Raw genomic sequence first — 17,612 nt, forward strand, 5'->3', positions numbered from 1 at the left:
CCCAGCAGGCTGACTGCTGTCTGCAAGCTATTTGTGGCTATTATGTGTCTATAAAAGGAAATCTGCAGGGTGATACACACACCAACAGTAATACACTTTGAACTTCGGGAGACAGTGCTGAAGAGGGGGCATCTTGCTTTCTGTATCTGCCCTGATCAACATTTATCCTGAGAGAAGTTTTCTGAAGCCTGGACACATGCGACACGTCTGGATGGAGAGGCGTTTGAAGCAGAAATGGACAGTTTGAATAAGAGTCTGGGAAAGGTAAGAGGGTTTGGAAAAAGGTATTTTTCTTTTGAAAACATGTACCAAATGAAAAACCTCTTGCTGGGTATTTGTTGAAAGGCTTAAGTAATATCACTGACCTGCATTCACTTTTCTATATGGTTTTATGTTCTGTTTTGAAATGAGGATTTAACCTCAAAGCTAAATCCTGCCAGAAAATGAAACCAGTTAAAGAATTTGGTTTTAATCCATCACCACTATTAACCCCCCCATTGTGCCCTCTACAACCCGCTGCCACCTTCCAGGCTTACACACATAAACACATAGACACAGTCTGTGCAGCAACCTGATACTTATCCTGTTATTTCCTGTCACACTCAGATGAATAATGGCTACCAAAACTGCTCTCAGACGAATTTAAATGCACAGTAACAAACTACAGGTTATGAGAATTAATGTAAATGCATATTATTGTTAACAATTCATGAAAATTGCATGTAAATAAGTAAATGTTCACTTTTATGATATTTTTTTTCCCCTTTTTACCACTGCACTGTAAGGTCATTTAGATAACCATCATGATCCATTATACATATGTTAATCACAAAAATTGTTGCCTTGAAAGTATGTGAGTAATTCTGAGATGTTAAACAACACACTAACAGTTAACCATAAGTGTGCTGCTATTGAAAATCATCATGCATTTTTTTTTGTCTGTTGTTTTTGTCTTGCATTGAGACTTGTCTTCATAAGGTTTGTTTATAATCTGGAGAGATAACCCAATGTGCTCAGTAGCAGCTGGCAGTGGGCTATATTTGCCTGCCTTATCTACTCTGGAGGGAGGGGCTGTGTGTTTGTCTGTAATTAAACTCTTTACTAAGTGACACACCCAACCGTTTATGCTTTTACTGGGACACAACATGAACTGCTCATATATAGATTTTAACATCTGTGGAGCACAGCTTTACAGCAGTTATTGTGCTTTATTTCTGCACAGCAATGTGCTTCATCTCAAGACACTGAACTGAATAATTAATGTAAAACTTTTGCAAAGTATACGGTTCTACTTAAAGCTGGATTTAGTTTTTTTTTTAAATACAATGCAGCATTAATGAACACAAGGAGCTAAATTTATATAATAACGATAACGCCTATTACAACCTTTATCACAAGGAACAACATCCCTTGCATTCATTCAGTAGCATGATTCCTTAAAGTATATTTGTCTGGTTGGTCAGTGTTTATGAGTGTCCGTTTTAAAGGCCCCCCACACAGGGTGGTCTGCTTCAGGAAATGATTTAGTGCTGCTTGTATTTGGTGTTTGGGACAGGTCTGACATGCCACAAGAAATAACTGAGTGAGAGCACGCAGACCGCGAGGCGATATGTAGCACAGTGAACCAGTGGTGGTTGGAAATGTGATCTGTGAGGACGGCATGACCTCGGCAACGCTCGATGCGATTTAACATTCAAGAGGGCTCCAATGGGCAAGTAGGAAACGCTCTTCTCTAACCTTTCACAGTATAAACTTACTCTGCTATGACTACAGAGGACAGGCAAACAGGGAGGTTACATAAGAACATAAATACATAAACAAGTTTATAAGCCGGCACGTGATTATTTTTAGCCAAGGCATTTGTTATTTTTCTTTATTTATAGCTGAGTACAGATGCTCTGGTACCTTTTGATATCTTGGCCCTTTAAAGTAAAAGTGAACCTTCTCACGGCTCGGAAAGTGGGTGTCATGTCACAACAAACATGGGTGGCATGTATTTAAGGAAAGTGATGGAAGGAGTACTCGCATTCTTTACTATGAAAGATGCATTTCTTCTAAAGTAATACCGCAATTAAAAAAGAAAAAAAAAATCCCTTACAATGACAGGCCCTACATTCAAAATGTGAAATAAAAACTATTCTATTATCAACTATTCTATTCTATTAACTGTTTTAACTATTCTATTAGCTATTTTGTATTACCTGTATCTCATATTTTATAAACTCATTATATTAACCAGTAACTGTAGTGGTTTTAGAAACTAATTATTGCTGCATGAGTCATTTATATATTTACCTGTTTCTGGCCACAGAAATCTTCCCTGATGAATGTATAATATGATTAAATTCAGAAAGTACACATTCACTTTGAATAAATGTGATCTTCTTGGTACAAAACAACAACATTATGATCCCGGAGAGAGGTAACATCTGGAGCTGTAATTCTTTTACTGACTAACTGGACACAACTCACGGATAAGACCGCTAACTTGACATTCAAAGCAAATACTGTTGTTTTGACAGCGGATAAGACTTTTCCCTTGTGCTTAATTTTGAATGTGAGTATCCAGACATTTCTTTCTCCCTCCTTGTAATTCTTCCTCTGTGCTTCTCTAGTTTGTAATAGCTGGTAGAACACGTGGGCACCTTGAGGTCAGAGGCTTTTCTTTGCTATGAATGACCTATCTCTATGTTCTCTATGTTCATGTTTATTGCCCTCTGAACTGATTTGAGATGCCTGTCCTATACACCAAGAATGAGAAGAGCTACAGCCTTGCTTTATAGAATTTAAAATTGAGGTATTGCATCACTACCATTGATGTGCTGCTTTTTTTTCTCTTTACTTTTACGACCTGTGAGCCAGCCCCTCACTAGAATAGGTATGCTTTATTTATCGTTCTACATTTCATTACACATTCATGAATCATTCTCTCAGATCTGGGACTACATCTGAACTTGTAGGTTAAATATGTCAAAAACACACAAATGTAATGCGTGCACTTCAGTTCTTTAACTCAGTGGTTTTACCTTTATACAGTATGTGATGTGTTATAATGACCCAGCACCCCAAAAAATAAGAACACAAAGCATTGTAAAGTAGCATTGGTGTTCCACTTGTTGAGTTGTCATGCTTTTGAGCATACAGCAGATATAATCGCCCCCCCACATTCAAAATTGTAATGTAGTGCTAGTGCCTTAGTATGGACTGCCACATTCTGGTTTTCATCGAGTGCAGTCAAACCGTGCTTGTAAACCTGCATGTGATTATTTTACATGATGTATAAAGTAAGAAATTATATTAAAAAAAGAAAAAAGAAAAAAGAAAATCTGAAATCGTTTTAGCAAGAGCCACAATATGTCATTCAAATAATGAATACAACTTTTACGTTTTAAAATGAAGTTCTAGGAGAAACCTGATTTGTAAACATTGTGGTAATCTTTTTGTTTTGCAGCCGCTTCTCATCCTCTTCCTGTATTTAACCTGCCACATGTTAATAAGATCTGAGCTGGCTGCTTGAACTTTTGTCTGCAGTGAAACTGTGAGATGAAAGGTGGATCACAACCTAATAATATGCTAATTCTTCAACTGTGTCTACATCAACGTGCAGAGATTTTGTGTGATCTATTTTTAATAGAGTCTCAAGTATCTGCTACAATAACCTCCACTGATTAGTGAGGGAAATTTCAATGCCCTAACCCTCCAGTTTGCAGTTTGCAGATGACCCGACAACACCGTGTAGATGAAAAGCGTGATTAGTAAGCAGCGAAAGTGCTTTTGATGAGTGTGTGCTTTGATTGCTGCAGTAGAAATAAATAGGAAATGTTTCCACACAACCAGAATGTAAAAAAAATGCATTGAACCCAAACTGTGACACTTTCTTAACAATTTGAAGCCTTTGCATTGCAAGTATTGCATTTACCATATAGCGTGACTCCACTCACTTCTCCACGCTTATTGACATGCATTCTTTTTGCAATTTAATGTAAGCCTTATATTTGGAAAGATATTGTTTTTTTTTAATGACTTCCTTCAAGATCATAATCACACAGAAATGTACTGTCTTACATACATGAAGGTGAAGCATTTACCCACCACAATTTGTGAATCTGCCTCCCCATACATTTACAGCATGGGTGGCCCCAGTGAGAATCGACCCATTATTGCTGATAGCGTGAAATGCTGTGATGGAGTCACCAGGTTATACAGGCTCAGGAAAAGCTGAGAGGTCACCTCTGCAAACAGTAACAAGGTTGGACCTGCTTCCCAGGAGTTGTTTTATGATGTCAACACTGATGTGGAGAAGTTTGACACAAGTCCTTTTTCTGCTGTTTCATCTTTTAGTAGTCATGCAAAAAAATGACATCCTGAGGCCAAGGGCTAGTCATCAGTTTTGGGTGTCAAGTGTTGCTGTATAGGTTAATGGATGCTTTAAAAACATTATTTTCCTATAGCAATGCCTTTCATGTATGTTACATGCCAGTGGAGCTTTCACTGTATTGTAATCACTCGGAAATTGATGTAAATATATCATAAACCAGCCATGAAGCAAGACGCCACTCTATAAAGATGGAACCAGATGCAAACAGTGGGATAGGTGCAGAAAGTGCACAATCTACACCTTTATGTACAAAGATGCTTAAAAGAAATAGTTTGATGACATTTTTGGGAAATGTGCATTTTCACTTTTTTGGCAAGAGCATCTATCACACTGTATCTATCACATTTTCATGCACAAACAGTCTTTACTGAATCCATGGCGCTGCTGGGGCCAGTTTGTTACCCAAACCTGTGTCCACTGCATCGCTGGTCCAGCCAGTATTTGATACAGATGCAGGAGTGAGAGAGAGGATTGTCTACTGCTGTCCTCTTGCTGTAATGTAATCTATTATGTGAGAAATCAGCTTGACCAATCATGATCGACGGCACCGCCACCAGCTCTGCAAGAGTACCTGTCACTTGCATTTAGTGTCACCTCAGGGGCTGTGCTGAAATTTAATTCCAATGAACTTGCTCCTGAATCAGGCACACGTTGTTATCCCTGACCCTGCAGTGGGAAAGGCCTGTGGATTTCAAAGCTGTCAAAGTTTCAGTCTGCAGAGCCTTTGTTCAAAACAAAGGAGCATCTTTGTCTTACTTACACAGAGTTTCAGTTACATAACTTAAGCACTTGTTCGCGAAAACTAACAGCGCAGCACATGTAAAAGACGTCAGGTGCCTGCAGCACACGAGGACCTGAGCTGATTTAATTGCAGCTCATTACTCCTCACTGAGTGAGGGTGTGTCAAGGCTTTGAGCTGCAGGGTGCTAAACTGCCTAATCTGTGAATGTGTGTGACGATGGATCATCAGTGTCGGGGTATAGTTACATAACCCTGCGTAGCAGAGAGAAATCAGATATTGTGAATATGAAATTCAGTGTTATTCAGATGTGAGAAGAAAATATTTTGAGAGTGACTGAAACAGAGATTTTATGGAGAGCCCCACAGATAGTGTTTTAATAGTCCTATTATATTTGACTCATCATTTACTATAAGTAATCTCCAGACACACTTGTTTTTACCAAGTGTCAGTGCTTGAAGGGAAATGACTGGGAAATTGTTGCGAAGAGCTTGTAACATTTGGACAAATTGTTTCTCTTCTCTGTTTTACAGGTTTCAATAGGAGTGCCATCTAAGCCTTCTTTTTTCACATTTGTGCCAGTGGTGCACAAACTACCATTTCAAAGCATTATTAGTGAAGAGGAGACATCTGCAGCTCTCACAGGAACACCAAATAAGGTACAGCGGCAGCACACACTCTGAAGATTGAAAAGCGATATCACCGCCAACTGATTTTCATTGTTTGTAACATGATTACTGCTTTTATAACAGGGCGTCTATCAAAATGCATGTGCTGACTATATACTGTACATGTTGTTTACAGTAGGTAACAGACCTTTCTCTGTGTTGCCATCTTGTAATGTCTCTGTGTGCTCGTAGTTTTATGTTGCGTTCCATTTGAACTGGGAGATTGGAATTTTCAAGTTGGATTTCTGACTCAGAAAGTTGGAACAACCTAACCGACCCCTGACCTCAAAATCCAATATGGCTGCTCTCAGAAGCTTTACGTTTTGTCGATAGGCAAAGGCGCTGTTTATTAGCATTTCTGTCTTATTTGTGTCTCATTAAATCAGCTGTACACACACAATACTGTCCAACCTCTATCTGTGGACATGTTGTTACGGTGTGTACTGCGTAATGAGTTGTTGTCAACTGCAATTACTGACAATTATAACAACAAGAAAGCAACAACAATTAACAAGCTTCTGACATGTTGCACTGGAACGTGGTCAACTCGGGTGTGATGTCATTGACTTCCTGAGGTCAATGGAATGCAGCATTACCTGACGTCGCTCTCTGGTTGAACTGGTTCCACTTTGTAACGCTTCATATTTCGGTTGAATGTTGACTCATCAGTATTGAAAATAAGCCGACTCTGCCCGTCTGAGCAGTTGAAATGCAGCCACACTGTCCCAGTTTAAGAGTGATGATGGCCTCAATATGAACGCTTTCCTTTTATATTTGATGTGACAGCTATGCCCTTCTGTTTTACACTCTCCATTTATTCTTAAAATGACATTCATAATTTTTTATCACACTTATGAACCTTGACTTATAATATTTTTTTTTACCGTAGAGTACTTCTCCAAAAATCTCACTTTGAACAGTATTTATTCGAAAACCTCCAGCAGTGGAAACAAAATAGCTTGAAAGTTGCATGTGAGTGTTTCTTAATAAGGACTTTAAGGGAAACATAATGAGATTACTCTGGATTGTAACTTCTTTTGAACAGACAGTGAAACTAAAATTGACCATGAGTCAGAAAATCTAATTCTGCAATTTTCGAGCCTTTTCAAATGACTCTAGTTTCCACTGATTAATCATGTCAGTGGCCTGAAGATTAAAGGACACACCTTAGCTACTGGGGAAAAATCAATCTCTCTCTTACCTGCAGCATTTTAGCAATTACATCCTTGACTTCCTTGACTTCAGTCGGTGGAACAGCAATCAGTGTGACTCATCCTCGGGGAGAAATAAGAAAGATTCACAAGCTGTAATTATTTCATATTTCACAATGTGCATCTGTAAACATTAAAACTGGAGAGAAGCTGTCAATACAAAATAAAAAATATAAATTTACTCTGAAACAGATTTCTCAAGCGTTCCACTGTTGTTGAAATGAACATCATTGATTGTTACAAATTCCATGTCATTATCCATTTATATATCCTACGAGCAAGTCAGATGTTCCCGTGCTGTCAGTGATACCAGACACCTAATCATCAGTCATTCTGATGTCCTTCTGATTTCTCAGTTCACAAAATAAAACACTCAAAAACACACACAGCATTGATATTTCTTTACAATACATGTTTTTTTTTCTGTCGACAGATACTTTTTCATTTTTCTTTTCTTTTAACTTTAGCCAAACTTTGTGTAGGAACAATTTTTATGCACACAAATTACAAATGTTCAAGTGATAGTTATTGACAGCAACCATCCCAGAGGCTGATCTGTCCCAGCAGTGGTGTCAATTGCTGAAGGGATTAATGTGCTGTTGGAACCAGCATGAATATCACAGCAGCACCACCACAGCTCTGGGTGCTTTGGGATAGCTAACTGCTTCTGCTGCCTGAAGTCAGCTCCCTGGCTGCCTGTGTGAGACTTCAAAGGTCTTCTCACAGGGGCGCCCCCCCCCCACATTATTACCTAAAGAAGTAGCTACCCTTCATATTATATGCTGACAACATGAAACTACACAGCTACACTCAGATCAACCCTGTGTTTTAGCATACATAAGATGTATTACCTTTTCATGTATGCACAATATTAGATTGTGTGTTGTGTGTGTTCGAATCCACTTTGTGCTCAATTCCCTCTGCCATGTATTAATTTGAACTCCACTTCCACTTCATTAGTTGTTTGTCCGTCTTTGGTTTAGTTTCAAAAACCAAATCTGGCTTTGCTGGTTTATCATTAGCAGTAGTGGAACCAGAGCCTTTAAAAGCAGCGATACCATAATGTAAAAAAATACGAATAAAAGTCCTGCATTCAAGATTTTACTCAAGTATTAGTAGAGTAGTACTCATTTTGCATTTGGTTCCTTTTAGAGGGTTATATTATCAAGTTATCAGTTATTCTGTTTGATTATAATTATTGATACAAGAACATGTAAATATTATTCAAATCTTGCAGCCAGTTGAGATGGACACAATCTACTTAACCTGATCTACATCAATGCATCATATTTTACATGATAATATGGAAAACACATAAACAATATGTCCCTCTGAAATGTATCGAGTATAAATACAAAGCATCTTAAAGTGGAATTACTCACATATTGGTGCTTGTACTTCCCGTACAGTAAATGTTAAACCTAGTTACTTTACAGCACTGACAAGCTGTGCTAAAAAAAATTATGGCAAAAAAAAAAAAAAAAAGTTTGAAAAAATGCTTGTTTGTACCAAGAGTTAGAAGTGACCACTGATAGTCTTGTGTTTGAATGCAGAAACAGCTAATCTGGCTCTGTCCAATGGTATTGATATCCATCTGCTAGCACCTATATGGCTCACTGATTAATAAGCCAAGCTAGCTTTTTCTCCCTGCTTGCAGTAAGCTATGCTAATTGCCTGCTGGCTCTAGCTAGCTTTGCTTACGGTATACTATAATCAAAAAAGCATATATGTTGTCTTATAATTGTTGTTTGGTTTATTATTTATAAATAATATTTGGTTTGACAGTAATCCAAAATAGTTCAGCTGTTCGCAGCTTAGAGTAGTCTAAATGACATTGTGTATCTGCACATAACAGATAAGTAATACTCCCTGAGGCAAGAGCTTCTATATCGAGATGCCAATGGGCAGAATGTAAAGGATTACCTGTGAGACAGTTTATCCTCATTAATCCACCACTGTGATTTGGAGCAGCCTGCACTTCACAAAATGTCCTTTTCAAAAGAAAGAAATTGCATACATGTCCCTCTGCAGTAGCTATATCAGTAAAGTAACCTCAAGTCATCATTATCAATTTACATCCTGAGGCCACCAAGGATTTGAAATATGAGTTACCACACAATGCTCAGAGCTTCCCAGCCTAATTATCTTTCTGTAAATTAGAGGGTTTTATATTCCTACTCGACCCACTGTGCACCACATATATTTTCTTTCTGAAATACCCAGTGCAACTGCTCTGAGACATTTTGTTTCTGCCAAGAGGCGGCACAAAATTTAAATATTTAAATATGACCAGAATAAATTAAGCAAATGTATTCATCTTAATTTGTGAGGCAATTTGCCTAAAACCATAATCACACAGAGTGTGATAAAATTAAGTAGAAACATTTGATTTGTGCTGTAATGCCTATAATTTATTACTCTTGCATGACCTTAGTATGTGTCACAGACTGGCTCAGGGAATATGATAAGGAGAGAGTCCATGCAAAAGGTTATAGTGAAAAACAATTTATTACAACTATGGAGAGTGAAAATTAGCGAGATTAGTGAAAGCAGCACATGGATGAGTGGCATGTGGTGTGGAGGTGTTGTATGTGCAGAGGCAAAAGCTTGATAGAAATTGGATATCAGCAGTTGGATGAGAGCATATAAGGACAAGGCTCAGGTGAACAACATCAGCTGACAACCCTCACATGTCAACCTACTGCCTGCTGAGGTTGGGAAGGACAACCTCAAAGACAGTGGGAGGGGCGTCACAGCATGCATAAAGTGAGTTTTTTATGGCAACAGATGTGGACTGGCAGTGCTAATGACTGAAGTTCTAATGCAACTGCCTTTGACACATGGTGTGTGAAGATATTATTGACATAAGCTGCCATGTATGTCAAATAAAGTCTCAGGAATAAAAGTCATTCTGGCAGCCTATGATTATTGCTTATCTACAGCAAAGCAAAACAGCATCACTGACAGAATTATTTAATTGATTTAGAAAACTGAAAGCTGTCATTATATGATGGTGTCATATGTATTTTTAGGATCATAATTATCAGAACTGGGGGAGATCATGCCAGTAATGATGTATGTCATTAGCAGTTACCATTTTTAGCTCCACTTAAATGTCACACATATTATCCTAGAATATTCCTTTAACCCGAGTTCGTGCAATATAATAAACCGCAATCAAATTTCCCATAGAATTACATTTTTTAAACGAATAGAATGAATTTCCATTTGTGTAAATAACACAAATTCCATGCAGCCACACCTTTTGAAATAGGTTTTCTGGTGGTTATTTATCCGGGGGGCATCGCCAATAAAGTCTGTTGGGCACAAAATGCAGTGAAGGTTACAAAAAAAAAAGCAACTTCGATTATAAGTAACAAATATTCCTTAGACTGTTGAGGACATTTTTATTTGTTTAGCTGGACAGGTGTTTACACACAACAGTAATGTGAGATGAAACCATACAGTATGTGCCTGTCTCTGGATGCTCTGTCCTCTAGGTTGTAGCACCTTGTATCATAGAGAAAGTTGTGTTTTTTGACTTTAATCCCTTTGGGTTTAGTGCTGAAATGCTCAAGTTTTCACTCACATCTGAATCAATTAATGGATATGGGACCAATAGTAGCCAGTGTGTTGCCCAGTTGGGAAAGCCGCTATTAGTAAAAGACAATACAACATGAGTAAATACAAGTGAGGCTGATATAAAGGTCACTGTTTTAAGTCAGTTTCCCGACAATCAACCTCTTATGATCATGAGAAAAATGACTGTTGTCAAGATTACAACAGTGTGAGTGGTGAACACTTTCAGGTAGTGCGGGGCCTGTGAACACACAGCCCTGGGATGACTCCTCCCCCAGCCAACCTCCTCATCAGGAACAGGTTATAAAGGGCACCTGCTGGCTTCTTTCAGTCTCTTGCTGCTTCCTGTCAATTGTGGCTGGTAGCATTGGCTGCCACGGTGCCGACTCATCCAGTTCTACACCGGTTCATCCATAGTGGGCCATTCATGCCCCGTACCAGAGGCCGTTCACCTGCTGTTGTTTTGCCTGATTTATTTTGCTTTATTGGTTTCAATTATTTAGTTGACTGGGTTGTTTGTGGGTTGTTTAGTTCCTTGTTTGTTCTTTGTTAATTCTTTGGCTGTTTAGAAGTCTAGTTGCTTATTTACCTCTGATTAATCACTTCAGTTCAGTTCAGACAACTTTATTTATCCCCCCTGGGCAATTCAATTGTAAATTCCCAGTCCATACATTCAGTCTCAACAGACAACCAACCAGATATAGTTAAAATGTCAGATGAAACGTATCAAAAGGCATGGGACAAGTTATGAAAAATAATTGCTTTTGCATTAGCTTTTCTTTTGCAGTGTGGCTGAGTGCTGTCAGGTTGGGAGGCTAGGCACCCCAGGTGAGGTCCTCCCACCTTTATGCATGCGAGTAAGAGCACTGGGACACATGTATTTTTGGATCCTGTTTGCGGTGAGGTTTGTTGTGCTGCACCTGAGGTGACTGAGTTGTAGCACCGCTGTGTACTCCTGCCTCTCCACCAGTGGCCTCAGCTCACTTTCCCTTTTTTTTTTTTTTTTTTTTGTATTTTGCTAAATGTATGTTGGACTGGTTTTAGGTATTTTAGTATTGATAATCTTTAGTAATTTTTTTTGTAAATTTTTAAGCTCTTGTACTTTTGCATTGAATAAAATAGTTTTATTCCTTACATTAGTTGATTCTCATTTGCCTTTTTATATAATTCACCTTTTCAGCAGCTCCAGTCCCTGCTATTTGATATTTTATTTCTAATAAGATATTCTGTTGGATTCAAAAACACATCTGTCTTATCAGTGTGGTGGAAATCTGAATATGAACAGTTGACAAAATGATCAAGTTATCTTTATATATTTTAATAAGAGCTTTGCAAAGGATCAGTGTACAGTCACACAGAGTGAGATTGCAGACTGATATTCAAACAAAGAGTGTACATTAAGTTTATAGAGGAAAAGAAAGAAGGAAGCAGGGTCAGGATGTGTGTGTGAACAATTGTAGGTGCCATCCTGACTGTCTAACCGCCAAGAAGAAGCAGGTGTGTGTTCAAAGACAAACTACTCCTTAGTTTGTACCAGGCAGGACCAGATAAGGAGCATACATGTGGGAACAGATTCATATTCAGGGATATACAAAGCCAGCTCATACAGAGTGCAGGATATAATTTTTCTATTACATCAGTTAACAAGCTTGTGTCCTGATATCCATTTAACAAACAGCTAGAGTTTAGAAATGGTATATCCTGGGGTGTGTTTCCCTGGGTGGTGTTGTGGCCCCCTCTTACTACATTCTTCCCCTTACCCAACACCCCCTGCCACACGAAGTTGTTAAAGGCTCTCACAGTAATTTTTAAGGGATGATGTCTGAGTTTGGCACGACCACTAACTTGCTCAAACCAGTTTTTTTTTTTAGTTGCCTAAACTTAACCTAAGGTTGTGTGACATGCTGAGTGAGTCCATATATAATTCCTGTATGTAGGATTTAAAAACGTGGGCGGCTTCTAATGGTAGTATGAAAAGAGATACTGTGGCGGACAGTGATACACAGTGATATAAATGCAGCAAAGACGACTACTGTTTGGACTCACGCTCTTTGGAGATACCGTCTCACTTATTTACAAGCCTCCTGCGTCACTTGTTCAGCTCTGCACATGAGGCATGTATTACACCAATGTTAGCGGGACATGTGCGTGCACATGTGAATTATATGTGTGGGACATGTGGTGTGGTGAAACCAAGCACACCCCTGAGTTTAGAGAGGCTCGCTGAAGTTCACCTCAGGGTTTTCTCGGGTTACACTTGCTCAGTTCCTCCTAAACATTTGCTTCATTTTCTCCTGTCAGAACGTAGCTGTGTCCCATGAGAAGACAACCGGGGAGACCATGTCGGACGGGGAGATTTTCAAAGCAGAGAAAGTCTTTATTAAAGACTCTTTGGAGGGAGGAGCAGGAAACATAATCCAACCGCTGACAGAACTTCAAGTAAGTACAATCAGAGCACCCTCAATGTCATATACTATGTGACATTGAGATACTATAACGAAAAGTTATAATACAGATATATATAAGTGTGTGTGTGTGTGTGTGTAGACTGCTGTATATCTGTATCTATGCATGCTGTTTAATTTTAAAATGTAAGCTTATAAAGCTGACACACATTATAAAGCACTGTCAGGAGATTAATTGAAAAGTGAAATCTGATGGTTTAATTGGAATCTAATAAAAAGTCAATATGTAAATAATTAAAAATCTTTCATAGGGTCTACTTTATAATGGACTTATTGCAGAGTGGCAGATGGAGGCTTTTTATTTTTATTTTTAACAATTTGGAGTGACAATCCATTTTCAGCAATTGTTTCTTTGGTTGTAAACTGTCATCTAGAGCACAAAAAACCCACGCATGCTTAAGTTGCCATTTAATGACAACTTGTTTCTTTTTCAGTTGAAGCCTTCGCTGGATCACGTGAGCCTATCTCACACCGAAGCCTCTCCCTCAGTCAGCGCTCAGTCTGAAAATACACCCAACCACGCAGCCGCCGGCACGGCCTCTATGGAAACAGCTGTTGATAAACACAGGGGCATTTCCCAGCGGCAGTGTCACGATACCTCTGGACGTGCTGAGGTTAGCTCGGGTTGCTTTGCAAATATAGCGTCTGTGTCAGACGACAGAATGAGCCCCACAGACTCTGCAGACTTGTTCCCCACGCTGGCTTCATCCAGAGAGTCCATCCTCTCGGAGGGCTCGGACAGAGACAAGAGCTGGTCTGCTGTGCAGCTTTCCTCTGTAACCTCTCCCGTCTCTTTCAGCCGCACCGTCTCCCCCTGCTCGTCTGTACGCTCTGGCGTCTTCTCCCCCTCTGTCACCCAGGTCAAGAGGCACTTTCTCGCTCCGGGCTCTAGTCTGATTCACATCCCTCAAACCTGTTTCTCATCCTGCGAGAGCCTGTCCTCCTCCATCTGTCCCCAATCGCCTCCTCCCCGGCACCGGCCTCCTCTCACCCGACTCTCCCTCCTCACTGCCATCCTGAGAAAAGGCCGTCTCCCCGTTCTGTCCTCTGCTCTGCAGAGGCCTTACACCCCCTGCTGGCCTGTTAACCCCGTGACTCTGTCCTTCTGTAATGCTTGCTCAGCAGCCTCCAGTGTGGCCTCCATTCCCCTGGAGTTTTCCTCTCGGTTCTCCTCATCAGCATCTATAGATAGTCAAAGCCACGGTCACAGGGAACCTACTAGATGTATCACCGCCCCTCCGCCTGTGCAGTCAAATGAGCTCAGCAGACCATGCGCTCAAACTCATGCGAAAAGATGCTCGGAGCAAATTCACAGTGCACCTAGATGGGAGCAGGTTATTTCACCCTCGCCAGTGAAGAGCAACAAGCTACCCCAAGCTCCACTGCCTCTGTTTTGCTCAAACTTCAAATCTGTTTCTCCACCAGAGCATGAAGAAACATTAGACTGCACAACTTCCAAAAAATTGCAACACACACATGTCGCCATTTCCAAGTCCCCTGCGCTGAAACCCAGCAACACTCATATGCACCTCGAGGGGCACGCTGATAATAACCTAAAAAAACTTATCTCCCTGTCCCCTAAACTTATTAATGAGCAAGAGACCTCTGCGCCCCAGAAATGGAGTCGCTCGCCAAATTCATCTCTCTCACGGCTTCATACGCTTTCTCAAAAACTGAGATCTCCGCCCCCCTGTCCTCCTCAGCTTCAGCCCCCTCAGCCACGCTCACCCTGCCTCACAGTTTTCCCTGCACGCACAGACGCAGCATCACCTCTCCCTCCTTCAGAAAACACCACACCAGGAAGGTGTGAGTCACAGAGGAGCTGCTCTGCTTCCAAACCCGCCACACTGTCACAAGGTTTTCACAAAGCCCACTGCCTGTCCCCTTCCCGCTACACCCCCATCAGCTTTCCGGGATGGCCTTCGCCCACCAGCTCCCCCGCCCCTACGCCTTCTCCTGCTCCACCAATCAGAGACCTCACCCCGTCGCCTTCTCTCTCCCTCCGCTCCATCACGCCCTCCCCAAGGCCGGGGAGTGGAATATCAGACTGCAGTGACAGGGAGGGTAAAAAAAGAAAGGTAGCCGCTCCTTTTGCCGTATGCATGACAGGATATTATTTAATATGTTCTGTGTGACATACTGTTCTCCCACACCATGTGGTTATAAACAGATTTCACTTACTCGGTGGATGGATATCAAATCTGTTTTTAGATGTCAGTCATTGCTGTATCATTTACTGCTGTTGTTATATGTCTTCGCTTTGTGGACATTTCAGACATACTGTAGACTGCTGGATTCTAACGACTGACATATCTGAAATCCAATACCATATGTTGAAGCGAAAGGAAAGCCATCATCGTAAAAAAATCAATGCTGCGGCTTTATGAAAGCTCTGGTTTCTAGGCCGGAGAGCTGGAAGCTCAGTAACGCCACACCATGGTTTGAATATTAGCAATCGGTACGCAGTTGTGTAGTTTTCTTTGCCCGTCAGTGTGGAAAAGTTGGTCGTAGCTGAACTTTTTGGTGACATTTACCGTCAGTCAAATGAGCCAGCTGAGCAGCGAACAAGGAAGCGCTGTGGAAGCAGATGAGCGCAGGATTCGAGTGTAGCTGACTGTTTTATGCATGATCAGTGGCCTGCGGCAGTGTGAGGGGGAAAAAAAGCATGCCCAAGGAAATGTAAAACACAAATGATTAATTTCCATAAGACATTCTCTGAAGTCTGTCTTTAGTCGAAAGGCAGAAATTTCACTTTTAAATTCATTTATAAGTCATTGTCTGCTCTTCTGTCTTGTCTATAAACCCTAGACACACAAGATTAAGTTAAGCTACAAATCACTCGCTGCAATTCCCACAAACACCCTCCTGTTGGATCAGCAGGTGAGTTCACTTTTTTGACTCTAATCCCAGTAATTCAACTTGTTATCCTGTTAAATATCCAGCTGCCATAATGAGCTGGATTGATGCAGGGACTCTCGCCAACATTGCAATGTGAAGCACTATGTGAGGAATGAAAAATGGGAATAAGCAACAAAGCTTGCATTAGAAAGGGAAGTTTTCCATGAAAAAGATAAATCCTAAATTGCCACTCATGGGGCTTCATGGACAATTGCATTTCTAATTGTAATTGCAAAAACTAGTAAGGCAAAAAAAAAAAGAGACAGAAAACTAATTTCATTAGGATTTACAAGCTATAGATAAAACAGCTGAAAGACTGTCACTTTTTTTTTAACCTGATTAAAAGTCAAATCAGTCTCAAAAAGACATGAAAATTTGACAAATTGTTGTGTTGTTCACACTGCAGTATGATTCATTAAGAGATTCAGAGAAGGGAACGCTGTCTGTGAGGAATACAGAGTGGCTGAATATGAATTGAAGGAGATTCTGCAATGTTGTCGAGAGTATAATCACCCAAAGCAAGCGGCAGGAAACTCAGTCTGTCCTCCCTGCTTTGTATTCACAGGCGATCGACGAGCAGGTAGAGCGAGAGGACAGTCCCTGTGACACGTTGGACAGAGATGTTGAGGACACTCACGCTGAGGTATTACTCCGCACAGTACCGGCTGGTGTTCACTGCAAACTTCACACAACAGACATCAAAAACTTTTGTGCTTCCTACAGATGTGCTCACCTGCTCAGCTCCGGCAACAGTCGGAGGAACTTTACGCAGTTATTGATGAGATATTGGCGAATTCCATTCCAGCAGTGAGTTGACTCAATTATAAAAAAAAAAAAAAAAAATGAAACGTGTCCAAAAGTTGATGTGTGAAATCGAAAGTGATTTAATGGGTTTATTTTTGCAACATCGCAGACCTCCAGGTCATCGACTCCCAACGCTGGTGTGCAGGTAAAGTGTGTTTCTTCAACTGCATGGCCAGCTCATGAACTCTTGATTTTCCCCTAAAGATGAATAAAAACACTAGTTTGACATTTTGACCCTTAGAGATGCATTTAGTTTGAAGAGCCTTTCCCAGTATGAAAACCACTAAATGGATCCTGTAACTTATAGCTTGAAATCTCTCTCTGGTTGTTGAAATTCTAAAGACACACAAAAAAAGTAAAATGGCTAAAATAAGAAATAAAGTAAAACTAAGTTTCGAAAAGAGTCTGAAATATACGGTGGATCAACGCACTGTAACTTCAGAAAACGCATGCAAATAGACAAAACATGACCAAATTCAGAAAACATCAATGCTGCAAATACTCACAACACAACCAAATACAGAAACGAGCTGCAAGTAGCACAGACGACACCCGGAATGTTTCCTGAGGGACACCAAAAAAAAAAAAAAAAGTGGTGAACTCGACTGTGACGCAATTGTTTTTCATTGCTTTGCGACTTTTGTTCAAAAGCATTGAACAACAAGTGCGTCCCAGCCAGGTTCATCGCTTTTTTGTGTCCCGTGAGCACTTCCATTGTCGTGTGTTACTTGCAGCGCGTTTCTGTATTAGCCTGAGTATTGGCAGCATGTGATTTGTCAAAGTGATGAAGTTGTTTTTATGAATTTGCTTGTGTTTTGTCTATTTGTGTGTTTACATAAGTTGCAGTGCGTTGAGCTCTCAGGGCCACCG

The 17,612-nt window shown here is 40.3% G+C and overlaps 1 protein-coding gene across 3 annotated transcripts in view; it reads left to right on the top strand.

Moving 5' to 3' along the window:
• Nucleotides 1–17,612, top strand: part of mlip (muscular LMNA interacting protein) — a 29,044-nt gene continuing 11,432 nt past the window's right edge. The window contains exons 1-9 of one of the 3 annotated variants that reach the window (XM_022762927.1): nucleotides 1–264; nucleotides 1,556–1,715; nucleotides 5,651–5,776; nucleotides 12,877–13,014; nucleotides 13,475–13,654; nucleotides 15,849–15,920; nucleotides 16,504–16,581; nucleotides 16,662–16,745; nucleotides 16,852–16,887. In XM_022762927.1, the coding sequence (XP_022618648.1) occupies nucleotides 1,680–1,715; nucleotides 5,651–5,776; nucleotides 12,877–13,014; nucleotides 13,475–13,654; nucleotides 15,849–15,920; nucleotides 16,504–16,581; nucleotides 16,662–16,745; nucleotides 16,852–16,887 (750 nt within the window). In that variant the 5' untranslated portion in view covers nucleotides 1–264; nucleotides 1,556–1,679. The remainder of the gene's footprint in view (nucleotides 265–1,555; nucleotides 1,716–5,650; nucleotides 5,777–12,876; nucleotides 13,015–13,474; nucleotides 13,655–15,848; nucleotides 15,921–16,503; nucleotides 16,582–16,661; nucleotides 16,746–16,851; nucleotides 16,888–17,612) is intronic. The other 2 variants (XM_022762943.1, XM_022762934.1) reach the window with 2 other exon arrangements.

The sequence above is a fragment of the Seriola dumerili genome, unplaced genomic scaffold (assembly GCF_002260705.1).
Source record: "Seriola dumerili isolate Sdu_G_001 unplaced genomic scaffold, Sdu_1.0 BDQW01000024.1, whole genome shotgun sequence".
In the NCBI taxonomy this organism is placed as follows: Eukaryota; Metazoa; Chordata; class Actinopteri; order Carangiformes; family Carangidae; genus Seriola; species Seriola dumerili.